At 44.0% G+C, this 20,871-nt stretch overlaps 1 protein-coding gene across 7 annotated transcripts; it reads right to left on the reverse strand.

Moving 5' to 3' along the window:
* Positions 1-1,009: 1,009 nt before the first annotated feature.
* MAB21L3 (mab-21 like 3) lies at positions 1,010-19,000 on the reverse strand. 7 transcript variants are annotated; one of them, XM_074572809.1, is made up of 8 exons: positions 18,703-19,000; positions 18,385-18,568; positions 13,855-13,995; positions 11,410-11,794; positions 8,970-9,261; positions 5,989-6,170; positions 5,001-5,195; positions 1,010-2,247 (listed from the first exon to the last, which is right to left on the reverse strand). In XM_074572809.1, exons 3-8 carry the CDS (start codon positions 13,866-13,868, stop codon positions 2,014-2,016), a joined length of 1,302 nt encoding a protein of 433 aa, XP_074428910.1. In that variant the 5' UTR covers positions 13,869-13,995; positions 18,385-18,568; positions 18,703-19,000; the 3' UTR covers positions 1,010-2,013. The 7 variants fall into 7 exon arrangements, with proteins under 7 accessions (XP_074428910.1, XP_074428914.1, XP_074428909.1 ...); XM_074572813.1 differs by having other exon boundaries at positions 11,723-11,794; positions 18,777-18,991; XM_074572808.1 differs by having other exon boundaries at positions 18,777-18,948.
* Between the last annotated feature and the right edge of the window lie 1,871 nt (positions 19,001-20,871).

A 20,871-nucleotide genomic window follows, 5' to 3' on the forward strand; every position in this document is an offset into this window, starting at 1 on the left:
CTCTACAGCCCTCCTCTCCTAGTTTCTACTTGTGCCTGGCATTACTTCATCCTGGGTGCAGAATCTGGCAATTGGACTTGTTAAATTTCATCCCATTAATCATTAGCCCAATGCTGCAATCTACAGCACCTCCCAGTTTGGTATCATCAGCAAACTTGCTAATGGTGCATTCAACTCCTGCATCCAGACCGTTGACAAATACATTGAACAGGACTGGCCCTAGAATTGAGCCCTGAGGAGCACTACTGTAGCCCCATTCACTACGACCCTTTGAGCCCTGCCCTTCAGCCAATTCTTCACCCAGCACACCATGAACCCAGAACGATGCTGTGAGGGACAATATCAAAAGCCTTACTAAAATCCAGAAAAACTACATCCACCACCTTCCCTTCACCCACTAGGCAGGTGACCTTATCGCAGAAGGAAATCAAATTAGTTAAACAGGACTTTCCCTTTGTGAACCCATGTTGACTGTGCCTGATAACTGCATTGTTCTTTAAATGCCTTCCAATAGTACCCAGTAAAATCTTCTCCATAATCTTTCCAGGTACCGAGGTTAGATTAACAGGGCTGTAGTTCCCTGGGTCTTCCCTCATGCCCTTTTTGTAGATTGGAATAAAGTTAGCTAGCTTCCAGTCAGCAGGGACCTCCCCAGACTCCCAAGACCCTTGGTAGACGATCAAGAGGGGTCCTGCCAAAACGTCCGCTACCTCCTTTAGTACTCTGGGGTGAATGCCATCAGGCCCCACGGACTTGTGGACATACTCCTGCATACAAAATCAAGCCAGAAAGCAGAGGCTGCGCTAAAGATGCGTGGTTAGACCACAGTTTGACACAAGGGGGAGATGCTCTGCCACGGATGGTCATCATGCAGGCCATCCACTGCAGCAGCTCCCTGGAGTATGGGTTGCAAATCCTATCTCTGCCACCTCCCTTGGCAAAGGTGATACTTATTTACTTTCCTGCACAGGCATAAGAAAGAAAAAAAAAAAAAAAGCAAGCCCACTTTGGTTTCGTTTCAGTGATTTAATAACATTAAAGCCACCATTCTTTATACTCATTCTAGAACTCTCTTCTTTTGAAACACTAAAACTGATTTTCTTTTTAAACATCCATAATATTAAAAGCACTGGGGGTTTTGGAGCTAACAACCTTTGAAAAATATTCTCCTTCTGTACACCACCTAAAAATATGTGGCTGCAAACAACTAGGGAAAGACCTGCTCCTCCTCCAGCCTGCTGGATGGAGCCAGGGGTGGGAGTGAAATCTGCTCTGGCAAAGCCCCCTGGTTGTATGGCACTAACACAACTGGCAAAGGCAAACACGAGGAAAACATATTTGAAGCAACTGGAAGAAAAATGGAAGAGGAGAGAAAAACGAGGAGGCGGCAAAAAACATCATTCCTCCTCTTGCTTCCCTTGAGCTATTTAACACTAGCTGCATGGCTATCTTCATACGGGAGCAGGATCCCATTTAATTGGAGATGGAGGCACCCAAGTGCCTCTGAGAAAGCTTCCAGCTTCAGTACATTTCAGAAATGTTCTTCTGCTCTTCTGCAGAGCTGGCCTGTGAGGCAAGCAGGGAATTAAACCCACTGTCCTTATGAGAAAGGGGGTGGCAGCAACAATATAGGTGCTAGGTTACACAGCAGGTAGGCAGCAGAGCGAGACTTCCCTGCACCATCGTTCTGCTTGGGTGCCACAAGACTAGAGATGGAGAACAAGGCAGTTGCCTGCTCTGACTGACACAGAAAGTTGGGTTTCACTGGCTGTAGCTTCCAGGCAGGCTGTCACTGTTGAAAGCAAATTAGATCAGCTGGGCATCAAGCGATACCTCCCATCAGTTTTCACCACCCACTGCTGCCAGCTTGACACTTCTCTTTCACGCTGCATGTGCCAACTGTCTTACAAAGCCAGCTGCAACATGTACTGGAAGGACACGAAGAACAACCGCAGGTGGGGAGAGGAGGCAAGGGATCTGCTCAGCCTTGGGGTGAGGAGGCCTTTTCCTGCCTTAGTCTAGGCAGAAGACAGGGTTCTCCAAGAAGACAGCGAGCTTGCTGGCCACCAAGTCCAGGTCACTGGTGTTGGCATATTTGAGCAGATTGGTGTTCTTAACAAAGTAATGCTTGAGGAAGTGCTGGCTTACACACTTGTGCAGCTTCTGCACCAGCCTCAGGAAGGCTTCGGGGAAGCAGCGCCAATCCTTGGTGCGTGGGTATTTTTCACACGTCCAGAATAGCACTGTCTGCAAGAAGCAGATGGGAGAGAAGAGGTGTTAGAGGTTCTGTCGAGGGCTCACACAGCTTACTAAAACACGCAGTTTTAATGCTGGGAAATGGCTGACAGCCTTGGAAATCAGAGAGGCATGCACTGCTCTCTCCCCACATTAAAATTTCTGCAACGGAGGGATCACAGCTAAAGCCTCCTCTGGGGATCAGGCAGAGCAACTCTGATGTGCCTGGTTAGGATCTCTCCCCAGAGGAGCCACTCTCCATTGACTGGGCCAGGAGCCCAAGGAAAATGGTCTTGCTAAAATAATCTTAGCCTGTTTGCCATCCTCCAGCAGGAGCCTCTGTAGAAATGCCAGGCATTTTAGGCTGTAGCAAACGGCCTATTATACAAGTGTAGATTACAGATTAACGTCATTATTTGTTAGCTTCAGCTGTATTTGTACTGAAGATGCACAAAGATCTGCATCCCAAACAAATTTTCCAAGCAACTATTGCAGGTGCAGGGCATGCTTTCCGGTCAAGTGCAGCCTGTGTTTTTCTGACACAGGCTACTAACAGCATGTGCTATGTTCTATTCCCACAAGTTTATTTTATGTGATTTTACATTCGAGAAATCCATAATTATAATAACAAAATGCTCACGATTATTATCTTACAGTATTACTTCTATGCTGCCCATGTTGCATTTTTACAGACTTCCCTATGAGCGAGAAGAATTTTCTGGATGTACCTACATTTACTGTACCAAAAAAGCCATACTGATTGCCTTGGTCAACCCGAAATCAGTTTTAAAAGTACAAAGTCACCCATCCTGGGTTAAATAATTCTGCTAATTTTCTCATTGCCCTCTGAATCCCAATTTTATTTTTCAGATTCAGCAACCTGAAAAGGGAGCCACAGATGCTGTGAGATGTGGCTGAACTACAGCCTTCAACTCCTCTGTTTCTTCAGAGGTAGAATTTCATCAAAATAAGCCACACTATTCGGGATTGCCTGATTTGTTTTTTTTTCCTCCAGTAGGCATTGCAATATTTGTAGTGCTGAGGAATTTCTTCTCAGACAGCTTTTCAAATGTGAACGATTTTTTGTTCACAGCTACAATAACCACAAAGAATTTTTTTTAATGTTGCCAGTGAAAAAACGGCATAGTGAGGAGTTCAAGTGGTAACTCTGCAAGAGCTACTCCTTGGAGACTTGCAGAGCAGTTATCTTTCGTCACACTAAAACTACTTCAGCAAGATCCATGGGCAGCAGTTGCAATTAAGTTTCTGGAGGCAAGGAAAATAGCGCTGCTCTTCCAGTCAGTTGCCACACTTTCTGATCTTGAACTTCATTCCTATGGAGGTGAGCATAATGAGTACATTTACTCAGTCCTCCGAGGCTTTCACAACTTCTGGGGGGAGGATTTCCTCTGCCATGGAGGGGCCTTTTTTTGTGTGGAGTCTTGTTTAATGATAATTGTTGGATACCTCAGACAGCAGAAACCTAATAATGTGAAGAAACCTAACACCAAGCCTCTGCTCAGCAGCTGGTTTCTCCACTGACTGTTTCTTTCTTTTCTTTTTTTTCTTTTTTTCTTCTTTTTTTTTTTTAATGTAAGTGATGTTGAAGCATTCCTTCTATCTGGTAAACCAACCCTCTCTTGCAGTAAAAGCCTGAAGTACAGTTATAGTAAAGAACTGAAGAGCTTCTAAAGAGCTTTTTATTTTGATCAAGAGTCCATGCAACAGCACTTCCTGCACCTCTTCTTCTTGAGCCGTAGAAAGAGATCATTACTAATGGTTAAATGGTTTTCCACTTTCTCCTATCTCTACCAGGTTGTTCTCAGAGGCACTGAGAAGTTTTGCATTCTGCTAAGCTATAACCAGCCTAGTCAATTCTTTTTTACTCCATCTTGACTCAGATTAGTCCCATGAATATAACAGCATTTGATGGTCACAACCTTTTCTTTAGGAGAAATCTTAGCATCACATCTGGTTTTGGACACCAAAAGATCAGTAACTACTGCAGAAGCCTGGCGGCTTGAGGTTTCAAGGCAGCCTTTCCCTGGCACCTCCAGGAGGATAGAGACCCAGAAAAGAGGATTGCTCTACTGTCTGACAAATGGTTCTGCCTGTGGCCCATCAATGTTTCAGGTGTGGGGACACAGTCATAGGACAACTGTGGACATAGGACAAACCTTCTGTCTCTTCTTCACAAATCTTGTTGGTAAAGTGAAGCCATCTTGAACCCTGAAGTACATGCAAGGAGGATGCTGCCACCCCTTTACCTCTTTCTTCCCTTCCCACCCCAGGTCAAAAAGCACCAGAACAGTCAAGTTTGCACGTCATCTGTGAAATAACGCTCACCTAAGAGAATTTTGTTTGCTGCACATCCAGAAAGACAAATGCACAAGTTTCCATCAGACAGACAGATGGATATGGATGATTGGGATAGTCAAGAAGCAGGAAGTAACTGTGCAACTAAAGACAGTATTACAATGCCTATGTGAAGTCACAACAGAGCAGGGGCCTCGACTCTAACATTATTTATGTTGCTGCAAGCATAATGTTCCTACAGACTTTTGCTCTTGTTGAAGTTTAGAACATATATTTACCGAACTTCTTGCCACTGTAAAGCAATGAAATGGTACTGCAATTTTGACAGTTCCCTTAGAAGTTACATAGGAGATGCTACAGTGATTTATGCCATGATAGTTTGACATTACTGGATGTTAGCCCCTGCAGCAGATATTGAGACTGTGTCTTGGTATCATGGTGATGCCTACCTGAAGGTGATAAGCTGTGATGACAGGCTTATTTCCAGCACACCAGACGTCTTCCTTCATCTGCCTCATGACCCTGAAGCACTTCATGCGACAACCACCATCTTCATCGAGGCCTTCCATGAGTATATGCTCAGCACGGGAGAAGCACAGCTGCCAGTGATAATTGGAGCGGGCCAAAAGGTCGAAACCAAGTGACTGTGGTCAAAAAGGGAAGTGTGACACTAGATCAGAGGCAAACTTCTATGAGCAATGCAGAGGAATGTTACAAAAAGGATGTCTGACATCTCTCAAAATGGGGCACTGTATTCTAAACAGGGTTAGCCAAGGCAGCAAACGTGGGTCATGCTCCCATCCTAATTCCTAGTCAAATGACTGTGCAATTTGACTTATTTCCTCATGAGCTGACATCAGTTACTTCTGGCAGATCCAGCTCTAGATCCACCAGGTGCAGTACCAGCAGTGCTAAGGCAGAGGCACAACTCTGCAGGCTCTTTGCCGTGGAGCAGCAGGTTGTGCATGAGAGGGGAGCAGGACTGGAAGGCATAACTGGACCTGCAGGAACATGGCAGCTGGGACTGAGCTGGAGTGCCAGGCCAGCCATGAGCTTTATAGGGAAAGACGGGGTTAGGCTGGAGGGAAAACTGCAAGATAGTGACCCACGTGCAGAAGGCTTACATGAGGCAGAGCAGAACAGCAAGAATGATGTGTGTCAGGACTGAGCTACACAGGCAGAGCTGTGTGCAAGAGACTCGTGCAATAAACAGTTAACTCAGTTTTTCTTCCATAGAATTCATCACCATAAGAGGGGAAAAAAATCCCAGTAAAATCTGACGGAACGCTTTGAAATATTGCTTCTCTAGAGAATACACCCTTCCAACCATGCTGTTGGCCTGCCATCACCATGCAGTCCTTCAACTGGGAAACCACTGTCAGACACCTGCAAAGTAAATTCCAGCACAGAGTTAGTAGTGCTTTTTATACTGTTCACCTTGATGCATTGCACTTTTTCCTGGGAAGGCCAACGCTTAAGGCAACGAGGCCATCGGGCTTTCTCGGGCCAGCAAGTTGGAATCTCCACTGCAGGGACCAGCTCCACCTCGACCTGGGATTCTGATGTCTCCACAGCCACCCGGACCACTGAGCTGAAGCTCTCCAGCACCATCACTTTACCTGTGAAGGAACAGCAAGAGAAGATAATAAAGAGGAAAAGGCCCTTTTCCACAAGCCAAGCAAAGGGCTGCCTAGGGCCTTGCAGTTCTATTGTTCCATCTTAACACTTTCTCTTCAGTGCCATAAGCAGAATACAAGAAAAAACTTATCATCTTAATCTAACTGGGGAAACAAGGATAGGAAGAAGATGAAGTTCTCAATTTTACACTCAGTTACCATGCTTTTGTTTTCCTCTGTGGGTCTTCTAAAATCCTATGACCAGCTTCTTAAAAATACAGACAGACAACTGGTGTAACCTAACATTTCTAATGGTACAGTACAAGGACATCACTGCAGATTAGAGGGGACTATTTCATATCTAAAGATCTCCTTGTTCCTTCACAGAACCTGTGATCAGACCAAAAAGCTTACCCTTGCTGGTCATTCAGAATGTTTTGTGGGGTATCCATAAGTTTTGTTCCTGAAGATGCACTTGCACAGGAGACAATGCCAGAATTTACAGCCTGTTGTGTAGAGCAGTCATACAAAAAGGGCTAACTGCTTGCCTCACCGGGGCTGCTGAGTGTCAAAAAGAGTTAATTCTGTTGGGATTTGGAGGAAAGAAGTCTCCTTGGTGAAAGAAGAGTGGCTTATCTCCCGGAACAATATGCTCTAAGAGAGCAGAAAGGAATGAAAGCTGCAACTAGTGGACTTAGTGAGATGTTTCCTATTGGTCCAGCTGTGTTCATGGAAGAAGTTTCTGTCCACAGCTTTCCGTCACTTTGGCAGGATCACTGTCCCTTCAACTTTGCCACCTGAACCGATTGCATGATTATGCTCTAACCCACTGAAGTAAAAGACAGAGCAGATTAACATAAACAGGTTAAATAGTAGTGTGTTATCCCACCTCATTTTGACTGGCATGGGCTAAGGAGCAATTCCACAAGGAGCCCGCTCAATAGACTTGAAGGGACAGTGATGAACATCTAACCTCAGAGAAGAAATATCTTCCTTCTCCCAACGGTAATTTAGCATCTCCTCCAGGAAGTGCAGGGGTGAATTACCTTCCAAATAGTGGAGTCCATCCCAGAACTTCCCAACTCTCAGTAAAATCTGCCATGTTATTTCCCTGCTGAGCCAAGGAACTGTACTGCTCCCAAGTGGTCAGCAGGGATCTCTAGCAGCTGAAAAGCATTAAAGCAACTGCTGTGTCAGCATGTAAATACATTCACATCATTTCCAAAAGCACCACAATTGCACTACCGATTTTTCCACCAATGAAAAGTGAGACACCTCAAAAACTCTGGGTTTGCTGGTGCTCAAAGAATTAAAAAATAGGGAAGCAATGAAATCAGGGAAATTTTTCTGTAACTTTAGTTGTACTGTGGGATGAAGGAAGTTCATTCTTCACAGAAATGTACAAAAAGGGTAATTACTTCTCCTGACTTCATCTTATCTCCTGTGTGTCAATCTTCTCCCAGCTGGCCTTACAAAAAAGGCATCAGAATCATCAGCCCAAACATCACTCCCCAGGTCCCTTGGAAGTACCTCTCCTGGCTCAACAACTTGATGTGCTGCTGCTAGACAGACACAATGGCAGGTTTTCACTTCAACGCAATGACTTTCACATAAGTAAACCCTCAGATGCAGGCCCATTCCATCTGGTCTTTCAATGGTGAAATCTCATTCCCATCAACCTTTCCATTTCTATGATAACAAATATTTCCTGGAAGAATGCAATGATCTGGCTGAGCTTGATTTTAACATATTTTCTCCTGTGACTAAAATTCAGAGTGCAATCAGATGAGTGGAAATGGCTCCTATTTCTCTGGAATACAGAAGACCCATATCAGGCTGCTGAGTAAAGTCATCCTGGAAACATGCTATGAGAAGAGGCACCACAGTCTGGATTTGATCATATCACAGTATCTTAATGTGAAAAGATGGACATAGACAGTTTAGCTTGGACCGAGCCAAGTGTTCGTTACCTGAAGCCTACAACACGCCTCTAGGATGCTAAGAATTAAGCCGGAGGATCACTGTTCAGGCAGCATCTGGCTACAGATGTTGCAGCTATGAAGGCATGTTGCATGCACCACTGATTGCCTTATGTCAGCGATCAGCACTTCCAGTATATATAGCCACAGGAAATAAACAGGCACTTTGGATTGCTCACAGAGGGATCAGCACGACTGAAAGCAAACTTACTGCATCTAGTTTTGCTGAACAGGACTGGAGTAGGCTGGACACTGGGAAAAAGAGCACTTGGCCAACACACTTTGCTTAAGTAGAAATCCTTCTACTTAGTTCCCACCACCCCATGCTGGAACGGGCATGGACAGCTAAAGTTTCCTCAGAGCATTATCTGCCCTATACACATCTTCGAGCACTTTCTCCTCCCACTTATGCACCCTTCCCTGTATCCAATTTTTCTATACTATCTTCTTCGATAGTCTAGGTACATTGCAGGACCTGTAGTAGAAAAAGATTTTTCCCAAACAAATTTCCTAAATGTTCTGAAAATCTGGGTTGCATCTTGGTTGAACTGTGAGGGGGATGTTGCTGGAGACCCTACCCAAATTCCTAAGAAAGGAGGAACATTCTGGGTATGAAAAGCCCATGAGCTACTTAATTATATCTTCAGTGCAGGTCTACATGCATGACTGCAATGGACTAACAGCTCCCTGCTTTTGGAGGGGTTTGGTTTTTTTAAACTTCTGATCACATGAGCCAAACAAACACTTTGTGTGTGTGATGGTTTCCCTCTATCAGCTGCAGAAGACAGCCAGTTCCCCTTATACCTGTCCCCACTAAACTCACTGGAGAGGTTACAGGAGATAATCGACTTCTCCACCAGCTCCCGGAAGACGATAAGGACTTTGGCTGGAACCAGATCACCTTCGATGTTCACATCTGTTTCATGCCACTGCTGAAGGCTTTTTGAGAACTGCTCCACCTCTAGCCATTGATGCAATTCCTCAGGGTCCCGCACGGAGGAGAGGAGCTTGGCTCCATGCACGGTGTAATAACGCCAGTGCCGTACCTGGCATTCCCTGTACCCGGTCAGGCCACGCAGAGGGACTGTGATGAGGAATTGGCTGGGCGCTAAGACCTAGGAGAGTGCAGAGAGATTGAGAGAGGAGACAAGGGCAGATCCATGAGCCTGGAGTAAGGAAAAGAGGGTTAAGGAAGTAATAGGTAAAATTGTGGGCTTCAAAGAGAAGGAAAAGCCATGGGATGACGGGAGCAATTGAATACAGCCAGGACCTGTTCCATGCCTGTCTGAGGCTTACTCTGGAGATACACAGACTAAAAGGAAATTGTCTTAGGAGTCTGATATGACATCCATGGCCCATAGAAGACGAGCACACTGACTGATTTGCCACCACACCTGCCATGGTTTCCACCGTTCTTTTGATTTCTAGTCTGTAATTGCATGAGATGTAATAACTAGCAGCTTCCAAGGAGCAGGAAAATATCAGAAAGCATGCTTTGAGATCCAGCAAAGAGAAACAAAACAGTGTAAGTTAGAGTTGTTACTAGAGAAAAGCCTAGAGTTCAACAGTAGTAATAACTATGGCAAAAAGTGTACTTTTCCGATCTCTTTCAAAGTTCACTACAGACATTCGTAAAATAAGGCTATGTGCCATTTATATTACAAGTGTTTCACTCTGCGTGACTGCCCTTTATGAGACAGCGACATGAGGCAAGTGACATGCCTGAGCCTACACAGGCAGTGGCCCTCTCAGAAATAAACCCAGGTCTTGGCCAGCTGTGCTGTATGAACCTGCATCTCCTGCTCAGTGGAAGCCAGAAACAGCATAAGGATGGAAAGAGTAACCGATGGACAACAAACCCTCAAATAAGCTTGTTTGCAAGCCAATAATTTGGCCTCACTTTGGGAATGGTCATTTTCCAATAAAACCAGTGCTGAATCAGTATTTGCGAAGAGTGAATAAGGTGACACAAATACCACAAAACCTCATACTGGCCCAGGGCGTAGCCAGACATCTCTTCAAACACTAGTTTGGAAGCATTTGGCAATCATGGCTCCAGAGAGGGTGTTTGACTCAGAAGTTTTTCAACTTTACTTGCTACCGAGCCTAACTTGCACTGGCATTAATAAGGCGAAGCTGGTGCACGAGCAAGATGTGAAGTGACGGCTGCTGCTGGAAGGTGGATACACCCGAGGTGAATGAAACATGCTTGTCACTCTCCTGTAATAACCAAAAACATTCTGGTAGCCTTCCTGGTAGCTCAGCTGATTTAAAATATTACTGCGGAGGTGCCAGGGCCCTGAGGGCACTAACAGGCTTTAATGGGACTTCTATCCACACCTTCTGCCCATGGACCTGGCACTCACATTTAGTGTTGGTCTCAACTGTGTGACAGCTATGCCTGCGCCTGGCCGTAGACCTTGTTGTCCTACCTGCAGACCGCCGTCCCAGCCTGACCTCAGGCCTACCTGGCCTACTATGGACTTGTCTGACAATCTACAGACTGCATCTGACCCTGGTTACCATCGCTGGGCCTGATCTTGACCTGACTCCAAAGGAGCACTCCTGGCTTGACCTCAGACCTGCCTTGGCAGCACAGATTTGCCTGATGATCCAGACTCTCGTCTGATCCCAGCTGCCCTCTCTAGGTCTGCCTTGTTTGGGTACACAGGGCACGTGCTGCCCTGTTGTCATGTTCACCTCCTGGCTCCCTCTCCCACAGGGAGCAGCCGGTCTTCTCTGCTCCCTGGCAGGAGATTTGAAATACAGAAGGTGGCCAGCAAGAAGCACAGAAATGGCCCTTCTTTTGTCAAATATAAACCTCCTAAAGGCAGGAGGATACTGAAAGGATGACATTGCAGACCAAGCTGACATGCACAGCTCAGGTTTGCTGGGGCCGAGAAACCCTGTGAGCAGCTCAGGAACGAAGTGCTGGGCTCCATAAGGAATAATACAATGGCTGTCATACAGTTACTGCTCGTCTCACTGCCTCAGCCACGTTTGCAGTTACACAACCTTTCCTTCCCATACCAAGACACTGACTTGTACGCACTGGCACCCAACAGATTTTAAAGGGAAGAGCTGCAGGTGTTTACACGAGTGCCTTCAAATACCATTCCCAAGGCTCTTCCACCTCGGGCGTACCAGGAAACACCAGAATCACAAGCCTGGAGATGGCTCTGTAAAGCTGGGCAGCTGGTGTCCTCTGCATAAACAATTCCCAGTCCCACGCCTACGCTCTGTCACACCATGGTTTTACGCACCGTATGCAGACCACAGGCCCCAGCAAGTCCCAGGCTATTGATCAAGAGCCTCGAATTCCGGGATGTGTAACTTATCGCCAATTCTGCTATATTAAATGTAGCCTCATTCTTGTGATCCTGGCCAGGACATCCCAGGGAGGCAGAAGCTTTGAGCATATTTACACATTGAGTAAAAAAGCAAGTCTCTTGCAGAGAGGATGAAATAGTCAAGGGAGGATCGGTTAGGTGGATGAAGTTGTCTGGAGAAGAGAGTGGGCGAGGAGGAAGCAGGCACACGGACCGGCAGGCACCAGGTGGTAGGAAGACTTTGTACCTGGATAGATGGGTGGAATGGACGCTTCCCGCGAAGCATAGCTGACCACTTGGCCAGTAAAGCTGGCTGATCCTGAGAGAAGCAGAAAGGAAAACAAGAAGTACCCAGAACAGAGAGAAAGCATGTGCCAGGTCATTAATTCACAGAGCAAAGCTGCAAGCTTCTTTCAAGCCTATTTCTTAAAGGAAAATCCCTCCCTTGCCCCATGAATACAGAGTTAAACACTTGGTGATGCCGTTGGGCAGTGCTGTACTAGCAATTACTCTGGATGTTACCCTGATCATTATACCTTACTGAAGCCTCCAGAGCCTTTGCATCAGCCCTGCACAGCGGACAGCTGCAAAAATGCTGGGCCACAACTAAACCAGACATTTAAAAGTTTTAAAAATAAAATGTTCCAGTTTGGTCCATATGAATTTTATTTCAAGTTTTTTATTAAAGATTTTGACTTTTTGTCCCCGCCGTTACAGAAAAATATTGAATATCTAAAGACTTCTATATTCCCCACTCATCCCGGTGTATTTAGAAGGAGGCTCGTAGCTTCTCAACAAATCTGACCCCTCACCTTGTTAAATGAGAAGCTGAAAGTTCTGAAAAGTTCCCGCAAATTTAACTGACAGGAAAAAAGATGTTGCAAAATTAAACACAGGATAGTAAATACATTTTCCCTTTGACACAAGTCTCCTCTATGTTGATTTATGTTGGCAGTGATTTTAAAGATTCTATTTTTTGGAAGCTGAACAGCCCAAGCCAAAAAAAATTTCTTATTAACCCATTCTTTGCTGCCCCATACCTACAGGACAGTTACCCAGGCCCTCTTAGAGTGACTATCACAGATTTATAGCACTGGGTTAAGTATGAATAATAAATCTGCTACTTTTTAAGAAAATAAATTTTGGGGATTCCTTTTAAGCAGAGGTTGTTCAGATCAGCCTACCATAATACCAAATTATTCTTCCGAATAGATTGCCTTGGTTTTGTTCTGTTTTGTTCTGCAGAGCAGCAGTTTTGCCCCAGCACCGATCTTGTCAGACTTCATTAGCCACACATGTTTGTTCCAGCATGAGAGGTGGATGGCAGACTATGGCACTAAGGAACACGTGGACCAGGATGTGGCACTGTTTTACGTCACTGTGGTCATTCCTACTGCCAAGGCCATGCGCCCTGGGATACGCGAAACTCCAGAAAAGATAAATCTGAATGTTTGTCCCCAGAGCCTTTCAGACTGGATGATTATATTCTGCTTCCACCTCCATACCCTTCCAGCAGCTTGACACACACAGAGACTAAACAGCTGCAAAAGTTGCCTCATGCTTTTACACGTTTGCTGTGTTTTGATCCGTAACTGGCTGCATTTTAGTATAAGGGTTGACATAGCTAGAGTATGTAAACTAGTTCAGATGAAAAAGACAATTTTCATCTGAAGTTGCCATTGCTATGATTGTTTTTTATATCCTTACACTAGTTATTCTTGTGTTAAGTAGTCACAGGAAATAACTGTTTTTTTCTCCTGTCGCAGCTGGAACAGGACATTAGTATTTTGGTATTTGATGGTCTAAAATGGGGAAACATTTAACGTCTCCCACTAATAAGCATATTTCTTCCCAGTAAAAAAGAAGTTCCAATCCATGACCAAGAAAAGACATATTTTTCTGAACGAGCTTTCTAATGTTCATAGCGGAATAAGGGTTTTTTATTTTTTTAAATTTTTTCGGTGAGTTGACAGGTTTTCCACCTGTGAAAAAATATGAGTCATAGCTCATGAAGGCATGAGCATCTTTTTCTTCTTCTGTTACTGCTGTACAAATTTTTCTTTCTGTCTCCTAAAGAGCTTTGACTTCTGCTTGCAGATTGACAGCTCTGGCAATAGACACTCTTTGTAAAAGCAGCAGTTGTAAAAACAGGCTCTGCCTGATTTACCCGCCCTCTCCGATGCTCCTCTAGTTGTAAGATGTCCATGAGTGAGTCTCTATGACCCAGTCAGTCACCAGAACTTCCACAGTGAAGCGTCAATACATTGCCTGTGGTGTTTTGGGTGAGGAACCTGTCCATACAAACACTTACACAATGGAGAAATAATTTACTGATTGCCTACAAGCTGCCAGAGAGTATATCAGAGCTATTTTTCATACCTTAATATTCTCATTGTGAATGCCAGAGTTGGAGATAGCCTGGAATCGTGTGGCCTTATAGCTGATTTCTGCGGTCAGTTGCTGGATGATTTTCTGCACCTCCTCCACTGCTTTGGAAACCAGATAATGTCGCCGTTCCACCTGTCAGTTCCAAGAAAGACACTTCATTTTACAGGTAACTGCAGTCATTGTCTCCAGTGGGAAACAGAGAACCAGCTTAAAGCATCCTGAAACATTTGTGCCTGTGTTGTGCTGGGAATAAACCTTATCATTCCCTGTGGGATACAACCAACTTCCATGAGACAGAGCTGGTAAACACCGAAGGGCCAATACTCAAGACTGCTGAGCATTAATTGGTATTTCCATGCCAGTACCATTGGATGGAAGGGAAATAGTTCATTACAGGGACAAATTTGCTATCAATTGGCTACAGTCTCATTCTTTATCCATTTGATGCAAAATACCCAGTTATTCCCCTGCATCTACTAGCCATTCTCAGAGCCAGGATATTTTTCATTCCAAGAGTTGACAAGACTTCAAGAATTACAGATATTCTGTGCATTAGTCAGGTTGCAGGTGCATGTGGCAGTATTTAGATGCCTGCATTATACGTTGAAAGTACCCAGACTGCCTTCATATCTGAAGTGCAGATGAGAGTCTGCTCCTAGATAGTGAGAAAGTATCTTTTCAAAGCTGGTCCCACCGGGGACTAGGTGTTTGTGTGACTTGATGGACAGTTCTTCAATTCAAGCAATAGTAGCATAATTATTTATTGAAAATTATTTCAATGGAAGCTCTAAATATTGGAAGGACTGAGGTGAAGGATGGGCAACTCAGAAAAATAAAAGATGAATCTGAATCCTCACATATGACTAAAAATGAATGGAGGATAAGGGGATGGTCAAAATCCAAACAAGGAGATTCAACAGGAGGAACATGAAGGAACCATGTTAGTAAAGGACGTTTAAATATTTCCCAAAGATCCTTACACATTTACCAAAGTGAGAAGGAGATTCAGCTATTGTTAATGAAGTTAATGAACATATTCCTTATTACTTATTCATCCAGAATTACCTATGCAGAGTGAGATATGAAGACTGTTTACTGTCCTTTTTTGCATCCTAATGCTTTATCTCATTTGGTTGCAATTTTTGCTTTAATTTTTTCTTGACTTTTTTTTCCCTCACGATATTCTACTAAATCTCATTGTTTGCAGGCAATAAAAAAATTCAGAAACAGATGGGAGGTTTGAAAGACCTAGACCAGAAAAAGAAAACCCACCTGAAGCCAGAACTAAAACCCCAGCTGGGCTATTTGCAGGTATGAAACAAGAGTGTTATATCATTAACAGCTTGGCTGAAGTGAATAATCAAGCATAATTGCCACAGTCAAACATAATTGCTACAGTCTTTTGTTATTATCAAATAACAAAGCAAAAGGAAACAAAGGCATAAGGAAGGCATGTTACAACTGGTTGCCCAGACAAGCTGAGGATACCCCATCCTTGGAAGTGTTCAAAGTCAGGTTGGACAGGGCTTTGAGCAGCCTGATCTAAGGAAAGATGTGACTGCCCACAGGAGGGAGGCTGGACTAGGTGATCTTTAAAGGTCCCTTCCAAACAAACCCATTCTGTGATTCTGTACTACAGTTCCTATGTCCTGTTTGGTTAGCATCTTCTTCAGCATCTAAGCAACACTCTTATCCGTTTTAGGAAATACCACTGACAAGCACTTAATTAAAGGTCCATTTGGCCACCTTTATGTCAAATGTTGAACTCTCAGACAAAACACTCAAGTGTGTTGAAAAGTGTCCCCAGGCCCTGGGATGTGACAAATAGATTCACTTCTTCACAACAACAGGACCATATAATGGACTAAAAAGGAATAGTGCTTGCCTAAGATCAATTAACCAATGAATAGCAATTGACTAACATTGAACCCAAAGATGAGCAGAGTTTGAACACCTCCCCTCCAGCCAAAAAAGTTAATGGTATTTTACTAACTCTGTATAGTTTTTGCAAGCGTAAAATACATCAGAGAGCAGTATCATATTCCCCTTCGCTGGGTTCTCATCTACCCTTGACATCGTGATTCTTCATTGTGTTAACAACACGTAGTTCTTTATTTTCATATAATACCCTTTAATTTCACTAGTAATTCACCCTCCTCACTCCAATTCATCCTTGTTCCCTGAGACCAGTTTTATCCAGCTTACATGTACCTTTTTAAAAAGAAAATTTATACTGAAAAATTTTACCCCATTTTCACCTGCTCATCTCAGCTTTTGTCTGTAGCTATAGCTATTTTCTCCGCAATGTTTTTGCTCATCCAGAAGGACTCCTTAGAGCAGCCCAATAAGCTTGACTTGCTCAACAAAAGACTTCTAATGGTTTCTCCAACAAGCAAATGGTATGAGTGGTAGAGAAGGTCGTCCACCAGTAAGATCTTTTAAACACAAACCCCAGACTTTTTCTGTTGAAAGTATACAATCATTGTGGGTCAGCTCAAACTGAGATCTAAGAGTGCCGCTGTACGCATTACTCATGCTATGTTCTCTCTAAGGGGAACCCGCTAGAAACACTTTCTACCACCTCCAGTATCCTGGGAGAATCCATCCAACCCAGCCTGGCCTCATTTAATTGTGACTTCATCACCTACTGGCAGCAGTCGTCATGAAATCTTTAAGAGAGTACAGACTCTCAAAAAACCTGTTAAGGGAGGTATCACTAAACACCTCTTTCTGCATGTACTCCTCATCACTGCATCAGGGATAAAAAGAAAGGGCATGTGACAGATGGTGTTAAGTGTTGCTAACCACAATTAGCTCCCTAATCATGCTATTGGAAGACATAACCTTCCTTCAAAGGGAAGGCATAAAAATCAGAAGACAGAACACGAGTGAGTGAATGCAGCTTCTGAAGAGCCAAGGCATTTATCTAAGATGTCTTTAGCACCCAGTATGGACATGTTGTGAGAAGAGACAGAAAAACCTCTTTGTTGGACAGCCACTTCTGCCACCTACTGACTTTCCCCTTACCAGGTCTTAACTTTGGAAATCATGCCAAAGCAAATGCAAATCAGGACAATGAGGTCAATTAAGGTTTTATTATGGAGGAAGGAAACAGGACTGAGATTTAGTGGGGATTGTTAAGAACATTGGGGTTTGTTCTTATTTACCCAGTCACATCATATGCACTTGAGTTTTTCCTTTGCTAAGTGGCAAAAAGAAATCTTTGGTATCATAGAGATAACATTGCACCAGGTGGTTGACCTATTTTCAAAAACAAGCAGCATTTGACAAGCAGAACTGGGGCTGCCTGAAGGTTAGGCAGCCTCACTTGGACAGAAGACTCAGGAGCAGGCAGAAACTAGGAACCCAGCCATGGAAGGCTGCTAGAAAACAGACTTTCAGTAAAACCTAAAATATTGGCAACTATAAGCCTCACTTAACTACTCTGCTTCTGTTCCTTGTACTTATGGCAGTCATATGAGCATCTTCCTGTGCATGGCTTCCCTCTGTTCCCTCCTTTGTAGCTCCGCTTTATCAATCTTCAAAGAAGCGTTCACTATTACAGCTCACTGAACAGATTCTCATGGAATGATTTTCCAGTGCACAACACTGCATGGCTGAAAAAGAAAGTTCTCACAGAAATACACCTACTTGTCACCAAAACACTTCCATAGGGAAAACAAACCTTTCTTACCAGCCCCTTTATGGTAATAGCATATTTCATCCTTTACGGAAAAGAAAGCCTTACAGTTTTCCATTTTGAAATGATTTTTCACTTTAGCGTCTTGCATTTTGTTGGGGAAAGCAGACTGTAAAAAAGGAACTAGCTAAATACTACTGTGATGAAACATGTTAGCTTTAAAAAATGTTATGGCTCACAGAGTTACTTTTATTAAACAGTATTGTTTAATTGATTATTTTGTTCTGTTTTACTTCATTTCATAATGGGGGAAAAAAAATTGAGTGCTGGAATATCTCATAAAATAGAAATTATGGTTCCAGCCTGCATATGCTAATGAGGTATGTTATTTTAATCACGGTATATAGAGAAGTATCCTTAGCTGAGGTGTCAGACTGATGGGTGAATTCTAACAATATCTGTCTCTCTCTCCAGTTCCTACATGCATCTTTCTTAGAGGCAATCCCTGGTGTGGTTTCGGCCTCATTTCTGTCAAGCCAAGACCACTGGACAAGGAGAGAGGCAAGGACCTTTCCTTAGATTACATGCTGGCAATTACAGCTAGTCTCACATCTGGAATTCCAGATTGGGAGCTAAAATTCAGGACATCTGAAGAAAATGAGGACAAGCACCTTGAAAAATTAGGCTACCAGCTGAGATTGCTGATAACATTCTGCAACAGAAACCTAGAAACCTCATTAGAAATACAGTTCTCATGAAACTTCACCCAGTCTCATCTCAGAAATGAAGACAGCAGGCAAGCAACTAACTGTCAAGTTTGGCACCCTTCAGAATCAACACCTAGTGTGGGAGACAGAAAATCTGGACAGATAAAGCCTTACCTTGCTCTGGATGTAGATTTCTACATCTTCATCTGTGAATGGTTTCATGGCAAGATGGTCTTCGCTGCTCTCTAAAGTGCAAATTCACTCTTCACTCATTCACCTGCCTCTGGAAGTAGAGGGACACTCAGACCAAGCTGCTCAGAGCCTTCTTGTCCTGTGAAGCTCAGGTCACCTAATTCCTCTGTGGATGAAGAAGAGGAGAGAGAAGCAAGGAAGTATGCATATTTTTTAATTCTTTTTTCCGGTTTTCCAGTTGCTTCAGAAAACGAGCTCCAATTATTATTTTCTAAGTTCAATCATTATTGTTCATCTTACTACTTTTAAATGGTGGGTCTTGCATGCAGGCAGACACAAAAACATCCCAGCTACTGCTCTGTCTGAGGGCAGACCTGGAAGTGCCTTTCAGATTGCACTGCAGATTCAGTATGCTCGTGCACAGCATTATTATCCTGTGTGCCACAATAACTTCCCTGCTTCGCTAGCCCTTCGCTAAACCATTTGTTAAAGACTCTCAGCTATCCCTTGTTGACTTCAATCCACCCACTTTCCGTCTGAAACTGCACGGGTATTTTTACACTCAGATAATTCATTTGAGTTGCAGTCTGCAGCCTCTGCTCCCCTCTCCTCCCCTCTCCTTATATCTCCTCTCTCTCTCCGTCCGTATTGACAGTAAATATCCTGCAGCCTGTCCCCTCCTGTAGTTTGCTTTGCTTTCTTTACAGTAAACAGACAGAAAGCTGCCTCTTGTTTTCTGCCAGCAGCTCAGCTAACAAGCCCATATGGATAATTCAGAGGGAAAAACAATTGATCAGGCCTCATTGATCCAGTGAGGGTTGGTGGCTTTTAGAAAAAAGGGTACATCAACACATGGAAGGGAGTGACAGAGTACAGAGGTGAGATCCCATGCTGGTAAGCGTCCCTTATTAAGGAAGGCACACTCCACTTTTGAGTGAAATCATGATTTCCCCCTGGGAACTGAACTTTGACATCCCTTGACTGATTTATTAACTCTACAGCAGCTGGCAAAAGGCAGCACTTTGGTAGGTAGCTGGTGCAACCTTAGGGCAGGCACTGTTGTTGCTAGTTACCCTTCATGATGTTCCTTATCAACAGCCAAACGCTAAGCACATTAATGGAGTACCAATACCTGCAGGATGCCTGATTCCCCAGAATCTACAAATCAAACCTTTCTCTGTGCCTCCCAGGCACGACGAGGTGCCTTCGTCTTATTGCTGAGGGACTTGGTGACTCCTTCACAAAGACTTGTAGGCATTTACTTCCCAAACCAGCTTCCATTGGAGTTGGGCGCTGAAAAAGATGAGGCCCCGGATTTTTAGGGAAACATACCTCATCCTTGCTCCCTTCAAGATTTACTGTTTGTCTTTCAGTGTATGTGAGCTCTGCTGGGGAAGCCAGAAAAAAGGCAGGATCTGAAAGAAGGTGAGTGGAACAATAGGTTAGAAAGGACTTGGAGGGGCAGGCTGGATGGGATTAAGTTGAAGCAGAGTGTGCAAAGGAGGAGAATGAGCCTTTCAAATGGTCAGATTCCGTTAAAAGTGTGTCCTTGAAACATTAACTCCCTTGTGCCACCTCAGGCAGCTAGCTGTACATACAGAGGACAACATCCTTAACGCTACCATACATTACTTTATTACCCAGAACCTCAGATGTGTATTAGGAAGCAAAAGGAGATTAAGGGTCTCACTTTCTTGCACCTATAAGGTATGTATTTTGTTCCTTGAAGGAGAATGTTTGCTAATTGTTGCTTTTTGAGCAGCTTATGCACAGCTAACGCTCCCTGAGCAGGGGAGGCCATGGCCTGCCACGGGAATGTCTTCACAGAGTATCAGCCAGGGCCATGTGTTCCCGTCCAGCTCTCCCAAGCGTCAGCCTGATGGCTGAGCCACCCATAGACTGAACAGATGAGAAAAGCTCACAACTGCTTCATGGAGATACAAAGCACACCGCTGAAGCCAGGCAAGGACATGAAGACGCAAACACAGGAAAGGCCTCTTCAGTTCTAGTTAGCTCATAATCCATCAGATACCGTGGGTCTGAGCCCTGTAAAGAGCTTTTGAGCTTTGTTAATTAAAAAAATTAAATTCTCCAAGTATACTTGTTTCTAAGGAGATCCCCATCTGCTCTGAGAATGGCTACCTTTCTGACACCTCTCAATCCTTTCTTTTCTCTTCAGGCTTGAGTCCCCATTGGGGTCTGGGCACGTGTCTGAGAGGGAGGCTCACCCTCAGACAGTTCCTGCTGAGGGCACTGCAACATTCATTCCCTCTTTTGTGTCCCTCAGGAAGTTATAACTTACACAGCTAGATGACCACAGACAGTCTCCCATATTCTGTTTGATAAGCGCCCATTGATTTATCCAGCTGTTTTCAAGCGTTTTCAAACCACACTTCAATATCTTGGTCTTCTCAAGTCATAGTTCCCTGCCTGCTGGTCTGCCTGAGTTCATCTGAAATGATTCAGCTA

Source organism: Larus michahellis, chromosome 1 (assembly GCF_964199755.1).
Source record: "Larus michahellis chromosome 1, bLarMic1.1, whole genome shotgun sequence".
In the NCBI taxonomy this organism is placed as follows: Eukaryota; Metazoa; Chordata; class Aves; order Charadriiformes; family Laridae; genus Larus; species Larus michahellis.